We start from the raw sequence: 27,999 nt of genomic DNA on the forward strand, positions 1-27,999 counted from the left end.
TAAAGAATGAGCACAAGCACATTAGTTTAGGGCTTATATACTGTACATTGCCTCAAACCTGGGCAAAACTCTTCCAGACCATGATGCACCCACCACCAGGTTTAACAGCTGGTACAGTTTCTTGGGGATGAATAACTGTATTCAGAACTCAGCTGCTGTGAATATGTAGGATATGGGGAGGTGTGAAGTACGCTCATCTTAGGAGGGCCTTTTTTCACAGAAACTGTGTGAAACTCCCCTCACCATGTTTGGAAGTTTTTCTGGGAAACAAAAAGATGGGCAAATTTGTGTTCTGCTGTTTTTTTAGTTGTATTACACTGAGATGCCACTGTAGTGAATCGGATTCTGACTTTTGTTACAGGTGCTACACTTCACCTTCAGTGCAGTTTTGATTTTGTGCTGTGTGCCTTTATATATATTGACTGCTCATTCTTATAGCTTTTAGCACACACACACACACACACACTAAGAATGTCTTTATGCCCAAACAAACAGGCTTTCTTCCCACCAAATCTGGACTAATGGTCAGGTCAGGGGCTCCCACTGTGGCATCAATGCCACCCCTCATCAAAGGTGGTCCAACAACTTGACAGCTCGCGGTCCCTGATGGCACAATCGCACGCGCATTTCCTTACATTAGGCGAGTAGTTGGTCCAACACACCACGCTCTCTCACGCGCGCGCACACACACACACACATACACACAAAGCGTGTATAAAAAGCCCCGAGACAAGAAGATGCTCCAGTGTGGTGCCCGCTGCGTTCTCAGTGGTGGGCATGTTGCGCGCGGGGAGGGTCGACTTTCACATGACATTGAGGCTATGTAGATGAGCGCGAGCGTGTGTATGTGTGTGTGTGTGTGAGTGTGTGTTGAGGTGGTGGCTGGTGCTGGTGGAGGGGTGGAGGGGGTGTAACATTGCTGGTCGCAGCTGATGTTGGGTGGTGGCACAAGGCGAAGCTGCTCGTTCCCGAGCTCGTGTGGACCGGCTCCGTTCAGCACCACCCTGTTGGACAGCGCCACCTCCACCTTCACCGTCACCGTCACCTCCGAAACGGCCGCGTGCGCGTGTGCGTCTGCGTCTGCGCCGTCTCCAGCAGGACCTCTCCAGGACTCGCTTCGCCGGTCTGTATGGACGCGCCTCGCTTTCGGACGCGCGGCTGAAATTGCTGAAATTGCACGGGAGGAGCGCGCGCACGGTGCTGGAGCTCGGGCACGCGGTTGAACTGTAAGTAGAGCAGCTAAATTTTGCTCTTTGTTTTTTTGTTTAGGTTGTTAGTTTTTTTGTTGTTGTAATTTAATGCTACTCTTATTACGTGTTACTCTTTAGTCGTTACGCGCGGAGAAATACGACGTTAGAACGCACGGAGAGATCGAGAGATCGAGGCTCGAGCTTGTTGGCTTGAGCTCGAGTCTGATTACAGTTCTGACCTCGTGAATTCCCAGATGGAGCGTTTTGTTTTAGCGCGCGTGGGAACGGAAAGAATTGGCGCGTAAAGGACCGGACTGTGCGCTTTTTTTCGCATTTGTTGCATTGTTGTTTGCGCAGAAAATTTCTAAAATAGTGCATTAATTAGCGTGGGATGCTTGTTTTTTGCATGTTTTGCACTGTTTTTGTGCAGACTATTAAAATAGCTTATGAATTAACGTGGAATGCTTGAATTAATTAATTTTTTTTTTTGCTTTATTCTTTTGCATTGTTGTTTGCACAGACACTTCAAATAGTTAATCAGTTAATTGCGTTTAAAACGATTGTTTTGATTTACTTAAATTTCATGCATGGTTGTTTGCGCAGACAATTCAAATAGTTCGTTAATTAACATGGGATGCATGTTTTTTGACATTTTCATTCAGTCATATTTAACCAAAATTAGCTCAACCATAATGAATATAAATAAACGTAATAGTTTAGCTTAGTAAGGTCACCATAAAATGTCTACAAATTGCTCCAAATGAGACAGAGTATCACCAGTTTATTAGCTTCACTTAATTTTCACGTGTGTGAAGGTTTCCCGTGTTCCGCTTTTTTGCGTTCCAAACGATAATAATCACACCCGCATTTTTTTAAATACAGTAATGCCTCGAAAACAATCAAAATGTACTGCAAACACGCGCGTAAAATCGCGTACGGGTCTTTTGAAATGGGATTTGTACTCATATGTCTTCATTTTTTTTTAGTTTAGTTTATTTATTTTTTATTTTTTTAAACATGCTCCCAAACCCAAAATGTAGCAATAGCCTTTTTCTCACATTCTCTCATCCCACACCCCTAATCCTAATCTCATAACTGTTTTTTTTTTTCCTCTGCCCGCAGGTGAATTCCAGCTCAGCCCAGGTGCCTCGCTGACCTGACCCGCAGCCACTTCGCACCCAATCCGAACCACCCACCCGCCACCCAAACCGACCCCCCCTCTCCCAATCCCTGTAACCAACTCCCACCCTCCCCGCGAAGCTGCTGTCTACGTGGAGCGCTGCTGATCTCTCGCGCCCGCCTGCCCGGACCTTGGCCAAAGCCAGAGAGATGGCGAGCAACGGCGCGAAAGCCGCCGCCGCGGACGGACACGTGCTGACCGAGGTGAACGAGGCGGCGGCGCCCACTGCCAACGACAAGCCCAAGACGCTGGTGGTGAAGGTGCAGAAAAAGAAGGATCTGCCGGACCGGGAGACGTGGGCGGGGAAGTTTGACTTTCTGTTGTCGTGCGTTGGCTACGCCATCGGACTGGGCAATGTGTGGAGATTTCCCTACCTCTGTGGCAAAAACGGCGGAGGTAAAGAAGAGGGGGATGTTGGGATTCTATCTTTTTCTTTATTTTTCTCTGTATTTTTTTTTAAATAAGAAGTAAATCAGGAGTATGAGAAATGGAGTAAGGAGGAGTTCCAGTAGTGTAAATTGTGTCTCTTGCGCGCAAAACCGTGCGCAAACCGTGCGTAAAACCGCGCGTAAAACCGCGCGTAAACCCCGTCTTCACTCCAATCAAGCGCCCGGCAGTGGATTATTCCAACTTCTAACTCCCTTTTTTCACTCACACCCTTTTTTTTGTATCGTTTCTGTTTAGGGGCCTTCTTGATCCCGTACTTTTTGACGCTCATATTTGCTGGAGTACCCTTGTTTCTGCTGGAGACCGCACTCGGTCAGTACACTTCCATTGGAGGACTTGGAGTGTGGAAACTAGCGCCCATGTTTAAAGGTAGGCTGATGATGCAGAAATCCAGCATGTATATATATATATATATATATATATATATATATATATATATATATATATATATATATATATATATATAGAGAGAGAGAGAGAGAGAGAGAGAGAGAGAGAGAGAGAGAGAGAAATTGAGCCCACCTTTCATACACATCATCACCCATCCACAGCTCAACTTAAATTGTGACAATACATGTATATATATTTAACAGGGCTGGGCGATATTGTAAAAAAAAATCATTTCGATATTTTTTAGCAGTATATTGAGCGATTCTCCATTTAATTTTTAGCTCTTACAAACCACTTAAAAAAAATAATAAATATATATATATACATTTACATATATATATATATGTTTTCTTTTACTAATAATAAGCAGCTAGCACCGTGCTGACACAATGCCCTGTGAACATTTTGTCCTGTACAATATGTAAATCACTGCCACATAAAACAGTTCTTTACAGGTTTCTGACAGAAACAAATATCTACTGACATTCCCTCTACCGATGTTCAATCTCCATTATCCTATTTTCAAAATTGCATTAAATCAGTAATTCAATTATTAAAATTAATTTAACTAACCTCCCAGCCCTAGTAAGTCACATGTATATTTGTAACACATATATACTCCATTTAAGGTTTCCTATTATGTATGATCTATGTGTTCCATTGTTTAAAATGGATAATGGTGGAACAATGGACTGGAAGTCAAAAGGTAATCTCATGACCTTTCCTATGATCTAATGAGGCTGTGTTATACCTATTATCTAATGATGACTTTTTGATGAGTGTGGATCATACCTTGATAAAAAAAAAACAATGCAGCTTTATTATTATACAGAAAAATTTACCTCATCAGTTATGTAGGTCATTAATATTCAGCCATTAATCTGCATAATTATCTGAATAATTGTCAGAGTGTGAATAGTCAGTCAGGGAGGTTTTGTTTTTTGATCAAATTTGCAAGTGTTGTTTACAGTGGTGGTGAATGGATGTCTTAAAAGAGATAAAAAATGTAAGAAGTTAAAATCTCGATTTATATAAAGTTTCTATAACACAAAAATGGTTTTTGAATCCTGTCTATTGTTTCAGGGTTTTTTTTTTTTGTGTGTGTGTGCGGTTATGAATCAAGCGTCAGAGAGTATGTATTATTACTATCCAAAATTGGTTGGGTTTGGGCAGTAGTGATAATAAAAAATAAATAAAACTAATTGGCCAAATAATGGCATTGTAATTAGGCATTGTGATGCGCCATTCATTTCACCAGCACTGGAAAAAACAGTGTAGAATACCACTTTATAATATACAAAATAAGATATTTTTTTATGTTGAGCACAAATCACAGCACCCCATATCCACGTTTTAAATTAGATTTTAATTTAGTATTCTAATTTCCAAAATAAACAAATGAATTAATTAATGAATTATTTAATAGAAAATGACCTGGGCTGCCTCATTTACACATTCACACAGTTATGATACTCCATGATAGTGATGTTCATCCACACACACAGTATTACGACCCTGATCTCCTGTAGGTGTTGGCCTGGCAGCAGCAGTTCTCTCCTTCTGGCTTAACATCTACTACATCGTCATCATAGCCTGGGCCATTTACTATCTATATAACTCCTTCACTACTGTAAGTACGACTATTTTTTTTTTTATTATTAAAACATTTTTTTTATGTTTTTTAGCTTGGAAAAATATCTATTTCTTGTTTAAAATGCCTATTTTTTATTTTTTTTTATTTTGTGAATCAAACACCACATTATGGTTTTTGTAGGATCTTCCCTGGAAGAGCTGTGATAACCCGTGGAACACAGACAGATGCTTTTCAAACTACAGCCTGGCCAGCACGGCCAACATGACCAGCGCGGTGGTGGAGTTCTGGGAGTAAGGGAATCTATCTGACAGGAGCGATTTGGAATTCGGGGCTCTGGTTTGCATGTGAAATGCCCGGCTTTTGTCCTGCTCTTTATAAGAGGGCCAGTGTTATTTGCACAAAAATGCAGCGATTGTTTCCGTCTGGCTCTCAGACAGCCGGCCGATGTGCCTCGCATGCGTAATGAAGGCCGAGTTCAGTCTGAGTAACAGACATTCTGTAAAATAACCTTTCTGTCAATATAAAAAATGTAACATCAGTCAGTAACGCTGGTTCTGTTTCCTGTGGACCACAGACGCAACATGCACCAGCTCACCAATGGGCTGGAGGAGCCGGGCGAGGTCCGCGGACCGCTGGCCATAACTCTCGCCATCGCCTGGGTTTTGGTGTATTTCTGTATCTGGAAAGGTGTTGGCTGGACTGGAAAGGTAAAATCAGAGTTTGCTCAATTTCTGGTGAAAACAGTATTTTTTTTACTATTGTTACCAGGGCTGAATGATAAAAGTTGTCACTGACATTGTGATTTTTTTGTTCTACGTTATATAAGCATCACTATATTTAAAAAAGCAATTTACAGCATTTTTGAATTGTTGAAATCAATGATAAAACATGTGACGATATTAATATATAATATAAAATGCATTTTGAATGTCAAAAATATGAGTAAAACAAGTAATATGGAGCTGAGATTTATTATATCTCTTTATTTTAGTTTATTTTTGTATCAAACAAGCTGTAACATGACCTCACATTAATATGATTTACAATCTGTCTGACCTGCAGTGTGACTATTGCAATTAAAATGCTGAATCAATATATTCTGCAGCCCCAATTGTCACTATTACAGATATAATATATATATATATATATAAAATGTAAAGGATTATATAGCGCTTGTTGGGAAAAAAATGGGATGGAAAGTGTCATCAAGGGTTGTATAAGTGTTGTAAAGATATTAAAAGCTAGGTTAAGGGTTAGGGTTCATTCTAAATGTTGCTTTTAATGCAGTAATTATAGTAATTAAGATCCATAATGTAATAAAAAATGCAGTTTCCTCATGAGAAAAAAAGTGAGGACACATTAGACCAAGTAGCACATCATCTGCAGATGGACGTTGGCAAAGTACGTCTTCTTTATTTAAATCTCTCAGGCCTTTAGAAAGAAGGGTGAAGATGCAGAGGATTGTGGCAAGAGATTTAAAAAGCTCTGTCTATGATTAATTATGAATTTGTTACTGTATCTAAAAGTGCTTAAGGACAATGTGAGAGCTTCTGTCCCACAGTTGAAGCTGAAACAGAGTTGGACCATGCAACACGACAATGACCCAAAAAAAATCAAGGAAATTCACTAAGGAATGACCTAAAAGAAAGAAATGTAGAGTTTTTGAAAAGGCCCAGGGTTTGATTCAAGCCTGGATTTGATTTGTATTACAATGCAAGAATCCCATTAAACATCACACAGCTGAAAGAATTCTGCATGGAGGAGTGGGAGTAACTGGTTGATGGTTATAAGAATTGAGTCTAATTGAGACAGGGTTCAAGTATCCTAACAATTCTAAAGAAAAGTTTTTATTGTTTTTACCAAAGGTAATTATATTAAACCACCTTAAAATAAAAAATATATCTGATAAAAAAGTGTGTAACAGGTTTTAGGAAAATTCAAACACCATCTGAGCAACTTGAGCAGCTTAAGTTTGTTTAAATCATCGTTAATGAACCATGATTGTGGTAAAATTATCAATTCATTGTCATGCTGGTTTTCATATCGTCCATAACTGCAAAGAACTACACATTTAATGGAGTGTTATGATATTTTACCACAAATCTAAGTACATTAGAGTCCAGAAATGATGTAAAACGTTTCAAAATCCCTGCAGAAAATGAGCAATTTGTGTTTTTTTTATTTTGATTTCCAGCTCAAGTATTTGTTTCATTTAATTCCCACCATGCAACCAACACTAAACTTGTTCTTGCTCTTTTAGGTTCAGGTTTAGTGCTGTTATTTTCCATGCATGACCTCTCTGAACCTCTTTAAATCTGCGTATGCTGTGTTTTCAGGTGGTGTACTTCTCGGCGACGTATCCGTACTTCATGCTCCTGATTCTGTTCTTCCGTGGAGTCACTCTGCCCGGAGCTAAAGAGGGCATTCTGTTCTACATCACCCCAGACTTCGAGAAGCTGAAGGAATCAGAGGTACATCTCCTCAGGTTTATCACTCAGCTGATCACATGTATTGACATGTATTTGTGTTTTTTGGCCTGATTTTGTAATTCTCGTCTGTTTTTTTCTCAGGTGTGGCTGGATGCTGCCACTCAGATCTTCTTCTCTTATGGTCTTGGCCTCGGGTCACTGATCGCCCTTGGAAGCTACAACCCCTTCAACAATAATGTTTACAAGTATGCAATTTACCTTAAATAATAAATATATAAATAAAGTGGTACATAAGGTTCTTGAAGTGATTGATAATTGATGCCTTAAAACAGAGGTCTTCATTTGAGCATTGAATCCAGTTTCCATGCCTGAACATTGGTAGGATTAATACTTGCTAAGTGTGATACTTTGTTGCCAATCAGTATAGGGCATATTACACATATACCTTCCAGTGAGGACTGGAAACTGGATTCCAGATTTGAAAAAAACTAAAAACCTGGGCCTCAGAAAAGCCATTTTTTCTTCCATAAAGAGCCAATTTGTAAAATAAATGTAAACGTGAAGAACCTTCGATCTGGTAATAGGTTCTTAATTGACATATCTTTTACAAATCAGCAAATCAGCTCTGACAATAAAATTAGGCATTGTTCTTCTCTCTTGTTCTTCGCTCTATGCATTTCAATAAGAACCCATAGTAAACCTTTGTTTGAATGGAAGCTTTCACACTTTAACACCTTTTTTGGTCCAGATCTTTGAACTTTTCAGGTGCCACAAACCTCAGTCCTCAGTCTGGATCAAATGAACCATAATCTGGTTCCTTTGCAGTGTGTCAAACACTTTATTGGATGCTTCTGAACAATTACAGGAAGTTGAGACAGGCTATTGTAACCCATTAAACAATAGAAGAAGAAAAAGAAGCAGTGTTGGGGCGAAATTTGACTTTGTATCGTATGGGTATAACAGATTATGATGGTGATTCCTGTATCTACTGTAACTGTAGATTAGAACCTTTTTTATGAACATAAACAAAGAAATAAAAGCAAAATAAAAGTCCAATTCTGGCAGGAGGCAAAATTCGGCACAACACCCGGAAAGGCAACTTGCTGAATTGAGAACCTTGTACAAACCAGTCAGTGTGTAAAATATGAGGATGTCATCCACATAGGTTATAATGACAAGCTATAGTAACGTATTTTAGTGTGAATCCAAATCTAACTGGACTAAATGTACAGAATACAAGGTAACACTTTCATTAATTTATTTTTGTCTAATGATGAAGCAGTAGTTTATCAGAATTTGAATATTACCAAATGCTCACACATGACACTTATTTATCAGCATGGATATTTACATTAAAAATGTTAGCAAATCAGAATTTGAACATTAATAAATGTTGCCAGTGCATTCATTAGTATTTACAAATGTGATAGTAACTTTTTAGTTTCTTAAAATGTGAAAAATAACAGTTATTATTAATTAGTTAATGGTATATTAATCAAAGTTATTATAAAGTGTTACCGAATACAGTGTAACAAACACATCAGCCTGAAAAATAGAGAATTTTACGGTCTTTTGCTCAGTGGCAGTAAAATTAGGTCTTTGTCTGTATTGTGTAATGCTGAGAAATGCTGGTATCTGGTATTGTGAGCAGAGTATTGACAATAGATGACACAGTAATACAGTGAGAGCACAGTGTCAGGCTTGAATTCGGTTCTCATAAATGTCTCTGGACGAGAGATCGATATAATAACCTGCTGTAACCAGCGATTGTTCTCTCCACAGGGATTCGATCATTGTCTGCTGCATCAACTCCTTCACCAGCATGTTCGCTGGCTTTGTCATTTTCTCCATTGTGGGTTTCATGTCTCACATAACAAAGAGGCCCATCGCTGACGTGGCAAAATCAGGTAACTGTGATTGACTGACGTTTCTTCTTCTTTTTGATATAAAGTAACATTAGTCCATTGATTTCAAGACATCCTTATTAACTGGTCAGATCATAGACTGTGTATAGCTGGACAGAGCATTGTATCTCAAAAGTGAAGCCGCCACAGGTCGGACGCCCCCTGCTGTTCGGTTGCAGAAAGCTGTGTAACCCCACCCATCCCCATAAGTTTCAATGGCAAAACAAACAAATTTCAAGCACTTTTTTTTCTAATATACTGTAATTCTACCTCCATTATTTAAATGCAACAGCTAGTGTAACCTCTGCTTATACTGTAAATTATTTTTCCCCCACAGAATTCGTTTTTTAAACGTTATTCAACTCTATTAAAAAAATGTGTGGTTATTGCAAAAGGGGTGGGACCAATGACTGTATGGGTGGGACCAATAACAGACCATCAGCAAAACCTGCCAACATGGCGGAAGATTTTGGCTTAATTTTCATTGAATGGGAACGGCGACACGGCGTCCATCTTTTGTACAGTCTCTGGGTCAGATCCTACAGGCCAACAGTAATAATTGTGGCTAATTCACTAGATCAATCAGTGAACATCACTTTATAGTAGAATTTCATGGTGGAAAGTCTTCAACAATGTGCCAAAAGTAATTGAAAAGCATGTATGTAAATGTGAATATGATCATGAAGTGTTGCCTCAAGAGACAGCTTGGAATAACAACCCATAGCTGTATACGCTGTGAGGTGCTATCTTGTAAGCAAGATTGTGTAATCTGAGTGAGGTTGAACACTGGTCAATGTGCTCATGGCAAGGCCACATGAATCATGGACAGTGCAGTGGATTAATCGAATAATTGGTAATTGTAGACCACACACGCATAACACACGCATTGCATTTGGAATGTCAATGTAATTTATTGATGAATATAAGATTTGGGATAAACATTTTGGATCTAAAAAACTAGTGCTGGGCAATTTTCACAATTAATTTGGTTAATTCGAATAACAATTTTAATGCAATTTTCTAAATGGAGTAATCACGATATTAAATACAGACATTTAATCTTTTTAATGCAAAATATCCGAAAACGCTCCTCATTTCTGAAGTGTTTATCTGTCTTATGTTGGTTACCGGCACCTCCCACAGACTAAAGCGGGACTATTTTTCAACAGTTTCATACTGAAAAAAGTTCCAGCACTGTTTCAGCACTTTTGACACAAACACCCAGTGGGATAAAGCAAATATTTAGCTAGAAATAAATTCTACCGTGGAATTTAATTGTGGAAAACAATAATGATCTCTCATTCAAAGTTTCTTCTGTGACTCGTTTAGTGAGTTATTTCTCAGTTTTCAGTCATAAACCCGTGTCCTGAACTATAATCCAGTGTTTCTCCGCAGCTGTGTGTACATGAGGTCAGCTTGTGATATGAACGTATTGGCTTGTAAACAATGTCAACCCAAAGCATCTGAACACCAAACACCAATTTTCTTTTTGTTTTTTATAGGGAAACCTAGTTTTAAACCATTCCTTTGTCATCTGTAGTCTGATTTTTTGTAGGGGGGGGTGAATAATCGATTACAATCAAAAATCTGATTTTTTGGAAAAAAAATAAAAATAAAAAAGAATTTTAGGCCATAATTGCCCAACACTATAAAAAGCCAAAAGAATTGCCATTTTATCAGTTTTCTTTTTTTTTAAACGATTCATCTGCCAAACGAGCGTCTGCCAAATGTAATGTAATTTTAATAATATAAAAGCTTCATTATGATGTCTTCTTCATAATATTCGGATTTTAGAAATAATGCCATATGACACTAAATTTATTGCATAAAACAAACTGACAACAATAAACTACATCATATGATATCGTTTTTTCAAAGTATTGATATTTTTCACTCCACTAATCAACTCCACATCCACTGCAATTCCAAAATCCTACACCAACTAACAGTGTAAATACCTGAATACGACCAATACTGGATACTATTCTTCTATTTTCCAGGTCCAGGACTGGCCTTCCTGGCCTACCCAGAGGCTGTAACCCAGCTACCCATCTCTCCACTCTGGGCTATCCTCTTCTTCTCCATGCTGCTGATGCTGGGTATTGACAGCCAGGTAAAAACAATGCATTCATTTATGAACCATATCTGACCCACTTCATCTTTAATACACCATCTCCAGCATATGGAAAACTGCTTTAGCCAAAAATGAAACCAGTGATATTAGTCCTAACTCTCATTTTTGGATATGAGCTTTGAAATATTTAACCATAATAAAATTACAGATCTACAAATCTATGAATTTAATCTGACCAGGAGTACAATCCAGGAATTGCACTCCCTCTTATATATAATTACAATTTAATTACATTTTTACTAATTAAAAACTACTGACTACTGACAAGTAAAAAGTCCAAGTGCTTATATCTGTAAATTCAGGATATAAAGTAATTATTGCTGCATCAGTTAGTCGACATATCAACATCATAGACTATAAAAATCTGTCAATATGGAATTTTGCTGTCAACACATCAGTAATGTGTGATGGAACAGACTCCACCCAGTGGGAGGAGTAATGTGCTCACACACTCTGCTGAGTCTCTGTGTTGTAAACACACCAGATAAAGGACAAGACAACACCTATACTCAATTTACATCAGCTCATTATACATTTAAACATATTCTCACCATTTAAATCCCACATATAGAGATTCTGTTGTCTCTGGAATGATAGAAAGAAAGCTGACAGCTAGTTTCTGTGAGCTGCAGCCAGGGTTGCCAGATCCAGCAAAAGAAATCCTTCAATTAACTCACTATCTAAGGTTGCCACAGACATTTACAACACAGTACATTTTCATTTTGAACAGTTTAATATAAAATATAAAAATAGCCCAATATAAAAATAGCCCAAAAAATGCACACCTCGTCCTTTGAATTTTCACCAAGTTTGGTTTGAAGTTTGCCGGGAAAACCGCAAACCTGGCAACTCTGCCTACAGATGCAATTCAAAAGTGCAGTACAAATAAAAATATTATTACTAAAAAAATAAAGTACTAAAGAATAAACAAATGGTGTAGAAAAAATAAACAGACTTAATGGCAATTTGCACGACATAAAAAAGTACTTATACATTTCTCTCTCAGTAAAATTATTACAAAACTTCCTCAAAATGGAAGAGATTTATTACATTTTTTATTTAAAAAACATTGCCTGTTAATATTAACATCTCAATTGAAGACATATTTAAGTAGAATTTCCTGAAAATAACAACATCCTGCATGTGTGAATGACACCTATAATATGCTTTATAATTTTATTTATATAATTTGTCTAGAGCACTAAAATGTTAACATTAAATAAAAAAAAATTAGCTGAGCACTAAAACATGCATTGGTTTGGGAGCCTCACCAAAAGGAAACACAAATGGAGGGCATGATAAAAATAAGCATGACTAATCGACTAATGAACAAAATAATTGTCGACTTCTAAAATAGTCATTAGTTGTAGCCCTAGAAATAATGTGTATTTAGGATATGTGCAGATTTATGTTTCTATAAGAGAATTGTAGATGCATAGAAATGTAAATACCTACAATTCGAGCTCTGACTAGTGATACAAATATTAGTGATATCAAAAACTGCTATTTTTACTAGTCAGAATGAATTACTACTCAATTACTCAAGTACTATCAGTGAAAATTGTTATAGATATCTGTAACTGGCGTTTTAATTTGTAAAACTTCTGTTAATTAAAGGTATCTTATGAGTAGTCAGAAATTATTTACAGATACAGCTCTGGAAAAAAATGAGACCACTTAAAAATGATGAGTTTCTTTGATTTTACCAAATTAAAAACCTCTGTAATATAATCAAGAGGAAGATGGATGATCACAAGCCAACAAACCAAACTGAACTGCTTGAATTTTGGCACAATGAGTGGGATAAAGTTATCCAAAAGCAGTGTGTAAGACTGGTGGAGGAGAACATGCCAAGATGCATGAAAACTGTGATTAAAACCCAGGGTTATTCCACCAAATATTGATTTCTTTATTTGAGGTCTGAACACTCTGCATTTTTTTTCCTGTTATTTCAGCCATTTCTCATTTTCTGCAAATAAATGCTCTAAATGACAATATTTTATTTGGAATTTGGAAGAAATGTTATCAGTTGTCTAAAGAATAAAACATCAATGTTAATTTTACTCAAACATAAACCTGTAAACAGCAAAATCAGAGAAACTGATTCAGAAACAGAAGTGGTCTCTTCATTTTTCCAGAGCTGTAAATGGTTTGTTCTTATAAAAATGGCACTAAGGAGACCATAATTTAACACCAGATTTTAATTGGTAAAAAAAAAATCAATGCCCAATTTATTTTGTCTAAAGCTGTGCATAGACAGACAGACAGACAGACAGATAGATCAGATTGCATACAACAGATCTCCAGCATGTCCTTTTATGGTCTTTTTTTTTAAAACATGGAATGAACGGATTATGTTTTACTCTCCACAGTTCTGTACGGTAGAGGGGTTCATCACAGCTTTGGTGGACGAGTTCCCGCGGGTCCTGAGAGGAAGGCGAGAGATCTTCATCGCGGTCGTCTGCCTCATTTCTTATATAATCGGACTGTCTAACATAACGCAGGTACGTGCAGGTACTGTACATGTATCTGATGTTCTCAGCTGAGCTCTTCTCTCTTCCTGTGCTGGAAATATTCAGCACGGTTTAAGAGCAGAGCAGGAAGATGATGATGAAGGTGATGATGAAGATGAAGATGATTATGATTATAATGATATCCCTGGCAAAAATACCCCGAGCAGGCGGACTGAAAGCCCTTGAAGCTGCATTAAGTAGGATGGGCTTGCTTGGAGAGCTTTGAGCACATAAACATCTCGAGCGGAGCGTTTTTACACTGATAGCTAATGGCTTTGTAGTGTTATCAGTTCAGCAGCTTAGTAACCTCAAACAGTTACATAAAAGCCTGCAGCGGAACAACCAGCGTGTTATTTAGGTTGTTTGAATGTCATTTTTTGCCTTTGTGTTTGTAGAATCTCTCTAAGCTGGGCTGTAGTTGGACTCAGTGTGCTCTATAAGTGTGGAGGAGCTGATATTCTTGCTGTATAGTCAGGTTTTTTGGGACAATAGTCTCTTTTTGCTTAAATTTTGATTTTTTTTTTTTTATTGTATGGTGGCGTCTTATTTTTGAAGACAATAATGTTAATATTGGGACATTTGACTGTATGCTAATTGGACTTGGTTATATATTTGTAGATATACTGATTAAACTTGTATGCATATAACTTGTTTTAACCTGAAATCCAAAAGAATATGATGATCAAATGTAGATAATGATTATCTACTATTATTGTCAAAGAAAGTATTAGTAAGTTTTAGTGTAGAAAAACTTGCTTTTTCTGTGACGCTTGGTGGTGGTAGCATTAACTTAACTTGTCTCATGTCTAATAAAGTTAACAAAAAAATCATAGATAATTTCCAATATATATCGTTTGTGTTTGTACAGTATATGTTTTCTGCAATAACCCTAAATATGTATACTGTATTTTTTGCACGATAAGGCGGACTAAAAATTCTTTAATTTTCCCAAAAATCATCAGTGCGCCTTATGTATGAATTTTACCAGTCAGGTATTAAAGAGCAGTAAAGTCACTCCACTGAAGTATGATATAAGCAAAATAATTATTAGCATTAGCTGCTAACCGCAGTGCTAGCTCTTTCGCCGTTTAGAGGTGAGTATATCAGATTGTAGTCTGCGTGTTTACCGTGTTAAAACAAGATACTTGGGACAAACCGCTAGATAACAGCGGCCTGGGTTACCTGAACACTCAGGGTTCGGTTCCTCAGTCTAGCGATATTGTGTGGCATTTACGTCCCGCTAGCACTGTGGTTAGCGGCTAATGCTAATGCTGCTTCACCCAGCCTGTAGAACACAGTGCTGGAGAACTTAGACAAACCTCACCCTTAGACAAAATATTGAAAATACTGTAAATAAACGATAGTGCTTTACTCACCCAAATAAACAGTTTTCAGGAGAGAAATCTGTGTAGATTTACATCCAGCACTCATTTGACTTTAAAAGAAAATGTTTTTTTTTTACAGTTAAAAATTACAGTTTAGTTTACTTCCCCCAACATCCCCATGAGAAAGCAAACATGGTGATAAGTAGGATGTAGGCATCCTTACCAGTGTTGCTTAACGGGCTTTATAATCCAGTGTGCCTTATGTATAAAAATTAGACCAGAAAATTGACTTTCACTGATAGTGCTCCTATGTAATCTGGTGTGCCTTATAGTCCGAAAAATATGGTACATAGTTTGACTATGGTACATTGTTTAAAGGACAAACCAGAGAGCAAACTGAGATGAAATACAGATGAGGCAGAAACATTGAAAATACTTTGCAAAGGCTAAAACAAACTGAACAGCCATGTATAAAAAACTGATTATAGGAAACAAGTGAATGTGATCAGTACTCAGGTGATGAGGATTGGAAAACAGTTCATGACTGATTGCAGGATATTGTATGACTGTGATATTCTAAAGGAAGTTTAAAGAGAGGATACTTTTGCCAGTGGTTAACTTGATTTTTCGTCCAGGAGAAATCTGAGATCTCAACAACTTTCATCAGTATGAGAAATTATTCTTTTTTTATTAGTAAATTCATGATCGGTTCTAATGGGATCTGGAGGGTTTTTTTTTACACAATTAGCATTCTCTCACTTCTGATAGTTTTAATCTTGTGATTACTGGCCTTAAATCTCAGTACAGCAACATACATAAATATATTACCATATTTTTATATACGTTTGGAGACTTATTTTAGATTGTAATCATTGGCAGGATTGTGGGATTATTGGATTTTCGGAACAGTCTGGAGAGGAATGATGTCCTAGTGAAATCTTCAGGTCCTCATTTTAATATTTCACGTTTTTGCACAGTTGCACACTTTTCACGGCTGGTTTGATTAACGCACAGTCCAGCCTTTTTCCACTCTGTGTGAATGACATGACTCTTATCTTACACTCTGCACACTTTCAGCAAGTGATCTTTACTCATCCACCCCAACACCCCCCCCATTCTCTATCCCTCCTCCGGCAATCTCACCCCCCCCCCCCCACACACACACAACCCATTACTGACTGCGTTACATAATTCAAAATGGCTGCCTGACCACTGACCTGTATACATGTTTCAGTTTAATCAGACCCTCTCAGTGTTCACCTGTTCAGCTTTATCAACAGAGCTAACGCACTGCTGTAATACTGCTGTAATACTGAATATATAACATTTTACACAATAAATACATGTTGTTGTTTTTTATCTACAGGGTGGTCTATATGTGTTCAAGCTGTTTGATTATTACTCGGCCAGCGGGATGTGTCTGCTGTTCCTGGTGTTCTTCGAGTGCATCTCCATCTCCTGGTTCTACGGTAAATATCTGATTCTTAGTTAATTAATTAATTTATTACAGTGTTTTTTATATTAAACAAATATTTCATAATGTGCATATTGTATAATAAGTATTTAAATGAACTGTCGTTGAATAGAAATGATGCACAATGACTTACTAAATAGAAACAATCCAAAAATAAAGTTACAGAAATTATACAATATATTTTTTTTTTACTTGTGGAAGGCAATCATATACAGTTCAATGAAAAAGTATTTGGCCCCTTTTGTTTTGGATTTTTTGGTCTACTTACATTTTTCAGATTATCAAACAAACTTTAATATCAGACATATGTAACGTGAGTAAATACGAAAACACAGTTTTTAAATAATGATTTCATTTATTAAAGGAAAAAAGCAATCCAAACCAATCTATCTCAATTAATTAACTGAGATTTTACTTGACCACTTAACCAACAGGCCTGCTTACTACTAGACCTGTAGAATCAAGAAATTATTTAAACAGAACCTCTTTAAAAAGATCTCAAAAAGCAGCACATCATGCTCTGAATATCGTAAGATATTCAAAAACAAATGATAAAACAAAGTCATTGATCATCTATCAGTCTGGAAAAGATTACAAAGTCGTTTCTAAAGCTTTGGGACTCCAGTGAACCACAGTTAGAACTGTTATTCACAAATGGAGAAAACTTGGAACACTGGTGAACCTTCCCAAGAGTGACTAGCCTATCAAAATTACTCCAAAAGGGCATGGGCAACTCATCCAGGAAGTCACGAAATAACCCAGAAAAGCATTTAAAGAATTGCAGGTCTCCCTTGCCTCAGTTAAGGTCAGTGTTCATAATTTAATAATAAGAAAGAGGCTGAGTAAAATGGTCTCCATGGGAGAGAATGATATCCAAAGCAAAAACCACCCCTGATCAAAAAGAACACAATGGCTAATCTCATATTTGTCAATAAACATATTGATGATCCCCAGAACTTGAAATATTACATTGGCTGATGTGACAAAAGCGGAACTTTTTGAAATGTGTGTGTCCCATTACATCAGGCAGAAAAAAAAACATCATACTGAATGTAAAACATGGTGGTGGTAGTGTGATGATCTGAGGCTGCTTTGCTGCTTCAGGGTTTGGATAACGTGCTGTAATTGATGGAACCAGAAATTCTGCTGTTTACCAGAAAATCCTGAAGGAAAATGTCTGGCTATCAGTTTGTGACCTTAAGCTCAGGTGTACTTGGGTTCTGCAGCAGGACAATGACCCAAAGCTCACAAACAAGTCCACCTCTGAATGGCTCTGGAGTGACCTAGTCAAAGTCTGATTAAGATTAAGATGCTGTGGCCTGATCTTAAACAAGCTGATCATGCTGGACAACCCAACAATGTGGCTGAATTAAATAAATTAAAACAGTTGTTGCAACATTTAATTGCAATTACTTGGTTGCTGCAATCCAAGGGTGGAATAACCTAAGTTACTAGGTTTAGGGGGCAAAAAACTTTTGATATAGAGTCAGGTTGGTTTGAACAGATTTTTTCCCTTAAAGAAATAGCTATATATTCACTCAAGTTATCTTTGTCTGATATTAAAATGTGTTTGTTACCCAGAAGAATGTAAATATTATTTAAAAAACGAGGAGCCTTTTTCCTTTTTGTCCTTTTTCACAGCTCTGTAATTGTTCTAAAATCGTGTTTTGTAACTGGATATTCAAAAATATGCAAAAATACCAGAATTCTGCTAGATAAATGTAATTTTTGTATATTTCTCCATCCACAAACAAGACATGGGACACTGTTTTAAAGAAATAGCTCATATGTTGTGATTGTGTTGGTTCGGTCGGTAGTTTAACCACAGTACTGATGTTTTTCACTATATACAAACTGCATTTTACCTAAAGAGTAGAAAGACAGAGATTTAAAACATTACTTTAACCAAGATATCTTATCCCATTATGACAGACAGACATTTTTTAAAGCAGATCTAACAGCAGCGTTAAAGCTCCATTAGGTAGGCTTGAGATTTTGTGCTCGTGGGCTCCCCCTACAGTTGCAGAGTGTAATAAATGTTTCAGGCATATTCGTTTCTCTTTCTCAGACATATTCGGTCTCTTTCCAGCTTCTGTCAGAGTGTCTGTATGTTAGTTTGTAAAGAATGAACCAGTAGTCCTTGTAGAACAGTCAGAACTAAAGGTCGGAAAGCAGGTCGCAGTTCTCGCGAGCGTTGGTTGCGGCCGCCTCGGAAAACTTACAGAGTCTGGTTTGAGCTCAGAGGAGCTCCGGCACAGACACAAGAGCACCGCTATTCCTCCTATTACACCTCAATGCAGCGCTGCAGTGAGTTTCAAGCTGTAATTTTACTTCTTTAAAATGATCAAAAATCAAGGAAATCCTACCTCGTGCTGCTTTGAGTTGAGCTCAGATAATAAACCTGATATTAAAAAGTGGGAAAATTGAGGAGAAATGTCCATTTGAGAAGCAACTAACACATTCCTAATCCTAATTTGAGAACAGGGCCATAGCCCCCCCCCCCACCCCCCCATCTGAGACTGCAGACGTAACACATCTCATTATGATAAACGATCCTTTAATTAATGCTAATCTCTGAGCCACGCTCACTTCCGCCGCCGCTGATCTGAATACGCATGTGGAAGCTTAATTGTTCTGCATTCAGGGCTTGATTATGCAAACGAGCGATTCGCATTCATCGGTAGGGCCCGAGCGTCCCGAGTGTCGACACTTCAGTAATCCCAGTGTTTCCACTCCATTGCCCTCCATCACCTCCCTTCTATCACCTCCCCTCCATCACCACTCGATCTTCTCCTCCCCTCCATCACCTCCCCTCCATCACCACTCGATCTTCTCCTCCCCTCCATCACCTCCCCTCCATCACCTCCCCTCCATCACCACTCGATCTTCTCCTCCCCTCCATCACCTCCCCTCCATCACCTCCCCTCCATCACCACTCGATCTTCTCCTCCCCTCCATCACCTCCCCTCCATCACCTCCCCTCCATCACCACTCGATCTTCTCCTCCCCTCCATCACCTCCCCTCCATCACCTCCCCTCCATCACCACTCGATCTTCTCCTCCCATCTCTCTAAAGGTGTCAATAAGTTCTACGGGAACATCGAGGAGATGATTGGATACAAGCCCTGCATCTGGTGGAAACTCTGCTGGGTCGTGTTCACGCCTCTGATCGTGGCGGTAGGTATAACTTCCAGATACACTGTACACCAATCAATCATAACATGGTCCAGGTGGATCAGATACAGCAGTGCTGCTGGAGTTTTTAAACACCTCGATATCACTGCTGTACTGAAAATTGTCCACCAACAACAACCTGTGCGTGAAATCCTGTGAGAAATGATGAAGGTCTAGATTATTACCAACACAAACTGTGCAGCAACAGATTCAGAGCTTTATCTACAAGGTGGAGCAGATGGTAGGACAATGAGTGAACACAGTGTTTAAAAACTCCAGCAGCACTGCTGTATCTGATCCACTCACTGTACCACCAGCACAACTAAAACTAACACCTCATACACCACCACCATGCCAGGTCCTGTGGGGTCCTGACAAGTGAAGGACAGACAGGTTGAAAGGAGGAACAGATACAGGACTACTGTCTGTAATTATAAAACTATAAAGTGTCCTATAAGTGATGAATGGAGTTGAAAAAATTATGGATATTGGTGTAGACATGGAGAGGTGGTCAAGTTACTGACATAAGCCCTATCCGGACAGGACTAGTTTCTCAGGGGGACGTCTGTGAAAAATATTTCACATTTCTACTCTGTTATAAAACTCTTGCATCTGGACTGCAATTGAAAAAACAGGAGGACCAGTGAGTTTTTAGGCTTTCTCGGTCACATGACATCACGTTAGGTAGCTCCTCCATTTCCACTCGTTGTTGTGTTTACAAGGATCTCCGTGGAAACACGTGCCCAATGTAATTACGGTGCATAGCAGTGGACAAATAGCTATTGTCATTTATCACTTTTTTGTCTCTTTTTTGTGAAGATGCTTGAAGATGAGCAAGAAGAAGCCACAGACATTGCCTTAGGTGTAATTCAATTATTTATTAAAAAGACTATCTTCAAGGTGGTTCTACGCCAGCCCTGGAGAGACCTGCTGGGGGACCTGCTTACCTACTAATATAGGATGTAATATAAGACTCATTGTTAATGAGTCTTTCTAAAAGAATGTTTACATAAATCAGTGAAGAAAAATAAAGAGAAAATATAATCAGAAAATGATGTCACTATTCAGTGAGGTGATGAAACTCAGAGATGTCAGTCTGGACGGGACTACAATTACCAGAGGACCATGAAGTTCAGTAAAAAACTGTAGATAATTCAGCCTGTAATTTTCTCAGTGGACGTCTGAGAAAAACACGTACATGGTGGTTCCGGACGGGAATAAAATCACAGAGGACCCCCCATAAAAGAGGAAATTATCTCAGGACCCCCTGAGAAACTAACCTCATCCAGATAGGCCTATAGATACCACTAGAATAGAACACACTAGGGCAAATTGGCATCATGTCTATGAGTGTCTATGGCATCATGGGTGACATGGGTTAGATGGGTATAAAGCCCCCAGCTTTTAGCTGTGGGGCAATGGAACTGTGTTCTCTGGAATGGTGGAGCTCTGTCCAATACTGATGAGTAGGATTTTTGACTTTGAAGATAAGAATGAATTGATGAGGTAGGGCAGAGATCGTCCAAAATTCTGACCTTTCTAGTCAAATTGTCACAACAGTGCTCTCTAAAACGTAGTGATAGCAGGATAAACCCTTTAACTCTTTTTAATACTCATTTCATTCATTTCAGAAGAAACAATGCTGAAGCAGGTGTCCCAAAACTTTTGACTGTATAGTGTAATTATTCTCAGCCTGGCCTTTATAATGGTAGTATTTTATATTTTATTATTGTTATTATTATGTTTGCAGGGTGTGTTCCTCTTCAGTGCGGTTCAGATGGTTCCTCTCACTATGAATAATTACGTGTTCCCGAAGTGGGGGCAGGGGGTCGGCTGGTGTATGGCCTTATCGTCGATGGTCCTCATTCCAGGATACATGGGCTACATGTTCCTCACATTAAAAGGCTCCTACAAAGAGGTAAGAATAGATGTTCTGTCTTCTGGTTGCTCATATTTATTGTTCCTGTGAACAATAGTCAATTTGTCAATTTGATGTCAGAAAGATGTTACTGTATCGTTAAACAGATGTTAAACTTTAGTAGAAAATTAAAATTGGGTTGACATTGGAAAAAAAGGGTTTCAGTCATCATACTTCATGACTAAATGTCAATATTAAATGTCAGCATAATGGTGACATGTGACATTTGGAAGATGTTGGATTAAGTTCATTAACAGCATAATTTAAACTCGAAAACACTCCAATGTGGCTGAATAAGAACAATAAAACAGTCATCGCAAACGCTTGATTGAAATTGTTGCTGCCAAGGGTGGTGCTAAGGTTTTTCTCTTAAACAAATTTAAAACTTTTTTTTTTAATTCACTCAGGTTATTAAATATGTCTGGTATTAAAATGTGTTTGTTAATCTGAAACATGTAAGTATGATTAAAAAAATAAGTTAATTTGTATTGGGTCCAATCCTTTTTTCACAGCACGGAAACTGTTACAAAACCTTGTTTTGTATCCGGAGATTCCAAAAAATGCTAAGTTGGCATCATTTTAGCAGTTCTAAGTCCCTAATGCACTACTTAAACATTGTCTTGATAGTTAATCATTATGTTTAATCACCTGGCATCACACCCTACTTTTCTATCAGTTATCAATGTCTACCAAAAGTTAGTAAACACATTTCTTTACTTTTCTTCTTTCCACTAGTCGCAATATCATGTCCGTATGTTGATAAATTGATAAATTGTTGATGTAATCATTGTAACAGTTTTAGTAACATGTTTACTGTATTTTTTACTGTTTAACACTTTACTAAATTCTGAAGTCTGAGTCTCTGAAGGTCACTGGAAGAGGCTGTTAGCCTGTTAAGCTAACATTATTAGCAGATCAGGTACCCTGATGATGTACTGTTCTGTTAACAGGTTACAGTCATTCGTTAAATTAGAAATCGTGTGTGAAATGAACTTGGGTTTTAGTGAAACATGATAATGAGCACAAACTTATATCGAACAGCCCATCTCCGTTAACCCCCAGGATTCCAACATACGGCGCTTTTAGCCGAAGATTCAAACAGGCTTATAATGCTAGAGATCTGTTCCATATCCTACCTGTTTGTTTAGGCTTATTAGTCAATTTATCGTGACTTAATTTCAGGATGGTGGAGAACTACCTCAAGGTAATGATTGTAGTGTTTTTCAAAAACGATCTGTGAATTTGTAAAGTTCTTACACTCTAAAAAACAGAGGTATGACATGAGTACTTTTTTGTACTCAAAGGTACACTCTTCATAATTGTACCTTCAAAGGTATAATATTGTTTTTTACAGGGTCAGATTTGTTCCCTCTGAAGTACAAAGTCATTTCTAACAGCAATAAGTACAAATTTGTACCATTTAACCAACCAAAAGTTACATTCAGTATACTGTATCACTGTACTGATAAACTATATATATTTTATTTGCACATTTTTAATTTAAAAGCCAGACAATTTTGGATCATCAAGTTTTTGAGCCATATTTAGTTGATGATAATGTTTATAATTTTTAGAATCTTTACTGGCACAAAAACCATGGGTACAAAAAAGGACTTTCACTAAAAGGTACTTTTTTGTACCTCAATATAAGGTACAGCCCCACCAACAAGCTTTGTACTCTTTTAAGTTCAAATCTGTACTTACTTTTCTTAGTGTGTAGTGACTTGTTTGAAATATCAGGGCCCTCAGAATTCTACCAATGAAGGTTGGAGCTTCTTCGAGCTTGATAATGATGTACAAATAGTAATTTATTTTCATTGGCATCGCAGACATCCCAAGTTGCAAAAGTTGATTTCGGGGAGGTTACCCCAATTCACGGAGATTATATGTGACTCGCGGGCATCAGGGAGCCACTACCGAAATGCGGGAGACTCCCGCAGCTTCAGGGAGACTTGGTTTGTCTTGCATCGTTACGCCCCTATTGCTATTATTGTAAGACTGTTGGGAGCATTGGCTAAAAGTGCTGTATTTTAGAATGCTGGGGGTGAACAGAGGTGGGATATTCAACATAAGTTTGTATTCATTATCATGTTTCACTACAACCAAAATCCATTTCACACCGAATTTCTCCTTTAATGACTATAAAAGAATGGCGGTTCAGTATATCTGATCTGCTAATAATGTTAGCTAACAGGCTAACAGCCTCTTCCAATAATCTTCAAAGACTCAGACTTCAAAATCAGACCTATAGTGAAGCATCAGCAGTAAAACTACAACAAAAACACAGTGAACCTGTGACTAGGCCTGTTACAATATTTACATTATCCTGTAAAATCAACATCTGATCTCTTAAATATAGCCAGTTAGCATTAAGCTTAGCTAAGCTTACCTCCCTCTGCTCAGTGCACTACAATAGCAGCCAGTGAGGGTATTATTTCATCAGAGAAGTAGAATAATAAGCAGAGAGCATCTCCATTTAAAACAAAGAGCTCTTTATAGTGAAATTGGGCACATTGCCTCAACGGAATCAGGGGTGCTATTGATTCATTCAGCAAAGACTCGCTGAGATTAGCGTAAACAAACAACACCCTGCTAATGCAGATAACTACAAGAGCCTTCACCCATACTGAAGTGTTATATACTGCAAAATATATAGGTTTATTTTCAAATTATGTTACAGTATATAATCATTGCTTACTTAAAATTGTAATTTTTTTATGTAAAGTAGACATAGCTTAAAACAGTAGTAGCTCAACAGCACCAGACACTATTAGGTGAAGACCAGATAGGAAGGCTTTTGCTGGTAGAGGGTTTTGTAAATGGTCTAAGCTGGTCTTTGATAGTTAAGGAGATTGAAAAGCTGATCATCCAGGTGGAAACATACCCTACTGGTAAACGTGGTGGTTAGCCAGCTCTTGGCCAGCATAGCTAATGCTACATTTGATTTCGGTACTGCTTGGTAACACTGGTTAAGCTGGTTGAACCACTAAACCATCAAACTCAAACAAAAATACAGGCCAAGAGCTAAGCAGGCCAACCAGCTTGACCAGAGTTGCCAAAAGTATCCACTCGCCTGCATTGCGTTTGATGATGTGAGGCTTGAATGGAGCTGCTCAGCCATGGAAACCCATTTCTTGAAGCTCTCTATGTTCTGTTCTTGAGCTAATCTAAGGGCCACATTTGAAGCAACTGACAACCTCTGAAAACATCTATGTACCTCAGCAGCAGTTGCTGTTGTTCCCAGTTGCTCCCATTTTGTCATCATATCATATTACTGACAGTTGACTATAGAATATTTAGTAGTAAGTAGTGTGTTTTTATGACTGGACTGTTTGCACATGTGCTGCATCATATCACAGTACCACACTGGAGTTCACTGAGCTCCTGAGAGTGTCCCATTTTTCATTAATGTTTGTAGAACCCTAGGTGCTTGGTACTATACATCTGTGACTATAAAAATGATTGGAACCAACCAGTTTAATGATTTGGATGGGTGAGTGAATTGTGAATTTTATACATATAGTGTATAAAATATTAATATATATTCAATCCTTTATGATGTAAATTCATAATGATCATATTATGCAATGTCAAATGTATGTATGTATGGGCATGTACTATATGTACTATATGTACTATATGTACTCAGGGCTGTTTTTTTTTTGAGAAAGTGAAATATATTAACTCATTACTCATTACTAGTTTTGTTCAGTGCTCTAGTCAAAAATTTAAAAATGAAATGTAGTTCAAACAACAAAGCAATGGTATAAAACACACTACAACCACAGTCTTTACTGAAAGGTTATGTTTTTATCTGACCAAGACTGAGGCAAAATGCACTGTGCACTGTGCCTCAGTTCAGACAGAGCACAGCTACAAATATAACCATATAAACCATATAAAACTCAGTTCAGGTAAATAAACTTAAGATAAGTAAGGACAAGTAATATAAAGGATTGGTTGAGGTTTTGGTGTGTTGTTTCCATGATTTGAAAGTAAAACTGACGTCAGTTAATCAGTGTTGTACTGTCATGCATTGACTTTCACAGAATTGAAATGGCCATTCATACAGTTTGTCATTGCATTTAATTCATTAATAGTCATTGTATGGCGGTCTCAGGCATGGTAAACGGTGAATTATTAAAACTATGTGCTTAACAAAAGCACTTAATGACCCTTAAGCATGTATTACACATTCACCCATAGCCTATCCATAAATACCCCAGCTAGTCACTACCCACAGTCCACCCCAGCTAGTGGTGTATACCACAAAACACTAGCTAATGCTAGCACAGTCTGAGTGGACTGAATTCGTATTAGAAATCTGAACACTCCAGATTTAAACAAATCTGATACACCCAGAAATTTGCACAAAACCTACACTGATGTAATTACTGTAGCTGGAGGACGAGGACAGGCAGAATGAAGGAGGAACTGCTGACTTTGTTTTGGAACGTGCTCACAAAAAAATGTGCTAGCAAGAAGCAGCACTAGCAATTAGCATTTCAGGCAGTGAATGAAGGGCTGATTGAGCAAATTAGACATGTCAGACGAGGAGGCTAAAAAAAGCAGCAGTCCTCTGCAAGAAGGATCTTTGTCAATAAGCTCTGGAAACCAGCAATTACGAACAAAGCGCTCAGGTGTGAAGTAAATGTGAGCCCGGAGCTGGCGAACGCGAGACGGGCGCACTCGAATCAGCAGCGCTCTCTCTGCGGGGCCACCAAATGTTAAAGAGTTAGCTTCAATTACGCCTTGATTGCCTGATGGATTTAATCAGCGCCTTGATTTGTAGCTTTGATGCCGTAGCCCTTCTTTTCCTGATCACCTTTTTTTTTCCCTCTGAATTTCACAGCGTCTCCGGATAATGATCCAGCCCACGGCTCTGGTCAAGACCCAAGAGAACGGGCCGGAGCAGCAGCCGGAAAACCCGACCCCGGCCAACGACGAGGCCTACATCTAAGGAGCGCATCTCCAGAGTGTGGAAGGCCGGCTCACGTACCGAACAAAAGATACAAATAAAGAAATAAAGTAACGTAATCACGTTTGATCACGACCAAGGACTTCCATGTCTAAAATATATGTTCACCTACCTCCGGGGGAAAAATGTGACCAACCTGATTACACGTGATGTTTTTAAATGTATGTACGAACAAAAAACAAGAAAATGAACAAAACAAACAGTACAAACTATCTGGCAATGAATATAGTGCTTAGTTTGTATTTCATATGCAAGATATTAGTCTTTCCAAAATGTAACACTGTAACAAATCCTGTAATTTGCGGTTTAATTCCTTCCGGGATAATTCCGGGTTAAATCCGGTATAATTCCAAGTTTGGAGGCCCAATGTGATTGATTGATTGATTGATTGATTGAACACTACTGTGCTAATTCAATATATATATATATATATATATATATATATATATATATATATATATATATATTTACATGTAATTAATATGTTAAGATATTGTATAAAGACTTTAGAATAGAATCCAACTGTATTTGATTGTATTTCAAGAAATACAAAAAAAAGAAACACAACAAACTTTCAGAATGAAGTAAGTTGGCACAGTTGGCACAGCTGGCACATTATTAATCTTAAATCTACAGCCACTAAGTGAGCATGCGACTGTACACACAGTGCATGCCCAGATCAGTTTGTGGCCTGCATTTTAACTACGGTTATGTAGCCAGATTTTCAGATTATCACTCTGAGGTCATAAGAAATAAGAGAAATAAGAGTTTACAACCAACCCCTCTACCCCCATCAACCCTGATCTAAAAGCACAACACCAGTATAACCAGTATACAAATATGAGTTTACAAACGTCAAGAGCAGCGATGAGACACAGAAAGAGAGACTGTTACAGCTTAGTTTCTTTTTTCCTTTTTTTAATTTTCTAAGAGAAAAATAAATCAATTTGTATGTGTTTTTTTAGAGTCGTTTTTAGGACGTTTTTTCTATGTAAGAGTGAGAAGGACCAAAACCAGTATTCACTCCGCCAGATTCGCGTACGAAACGTCGCACTGTGTCCTGTTAATAAAGCACAGCAAAGGGGGGTAAAATAGCCACAGAGCCACGTGTTGCAACGCCAACGACCACACTGTTAATCTGCTCGGTTTTTGCTCGTTCTGCATGCCACTGCATCCTCAGGAACTATGGTGGACGTGACCAAGTTTGACCGAGGTTCTAAACTTTGGTCTCTCTCCAGTTGAGTTGAGTTGAGTTGAGTTGGGTTGAGTTGAGCTGAGCTGAGCTAAGCTGAGTTCAGTTGAACTGATTTAGAGGGACAGGCATCCGCCATCTTTGTTGCGTAATCAGA

General features: G+C 38.1%; 1 protein-coding gene across 1 annotated transcript; it reads left to right on the top strand.

Annotated features, from left to right (window-relative positions):
- Positions 1–738: 738 nt before the first annotated feature.
- slc6a1b (solute carrier family 6 member 1b) lies at positions 739–27,999 on the top strand. The gene is made up of 15 exons (XM_007248299.4): positions 739–1,226; positions 2,313–2,766; positions 3,055–3,186; positions 4,737–4,837; positions 4,982–5,091; positions 5,376–5,508; positions 7,138–7,272; positions 7,372–7,475; positions 9,013–9,137; positions 11,135–11,247; positions 13,641–13,772; positions 16,473–16,575; positions 19,657–19,757; positions 21,505–21,672; positions 26,525–27,999. The coding sequence occupies exons 2-15, from the start codon at positions 2,520–2,522 to the stop codon at positions 26,630–26,632; spliced, it is 1,812 nt and encodes a 603-aa protein (XP_007248361.2). The 5' UTR covers positions 739–1,226; positions 2,313–2,519; the 3' UTR covers positions 26,633–27,999.

Source organism: Astyanax mexicanus, chromosome 24 (assembly GCF_023375975.1).
Source record: "Astyanax mexicanus isolate ESR-SI-001 chromosome 24, AstMex3_surface, whole genome shotgun sequence".
NCBI classification, from domain to species: domain Eukaryota; kingdom Metazoa; phylum Chordata; class Actinopteri; order Characiformes; family Acestrorhamphidae; genus Astyanax; species Astyanax mexicanus.

What these genes read in the sequence shown, in the direction of transcription:
- slc6a1b (XM_007248299.4), top strand. Translation starts at nt 2,520, where the DNA reads ATGGCGAGCAACGGCGCGAAAGCCGCCGCCGCGGACGGACACGTGCTG. An exon ending in TATATAACTCCTTCACTACT is followed by an intron (nt 4,838 to 4,981) that starts GTAAGTACGACT and finishes TGGTTTTTGTAG; the next exon opens with GATCTTCCCTGGAAGAGCTG. An exon ending in TGCTGGGTATTGACAGCCAG is followed by an intron (nt 11,248 to 13,640) that starts GTAAAAACAATG and finishes TACTCTCCACAG; the next exon opens with TTCTGTACGGTAGAGGGGTT.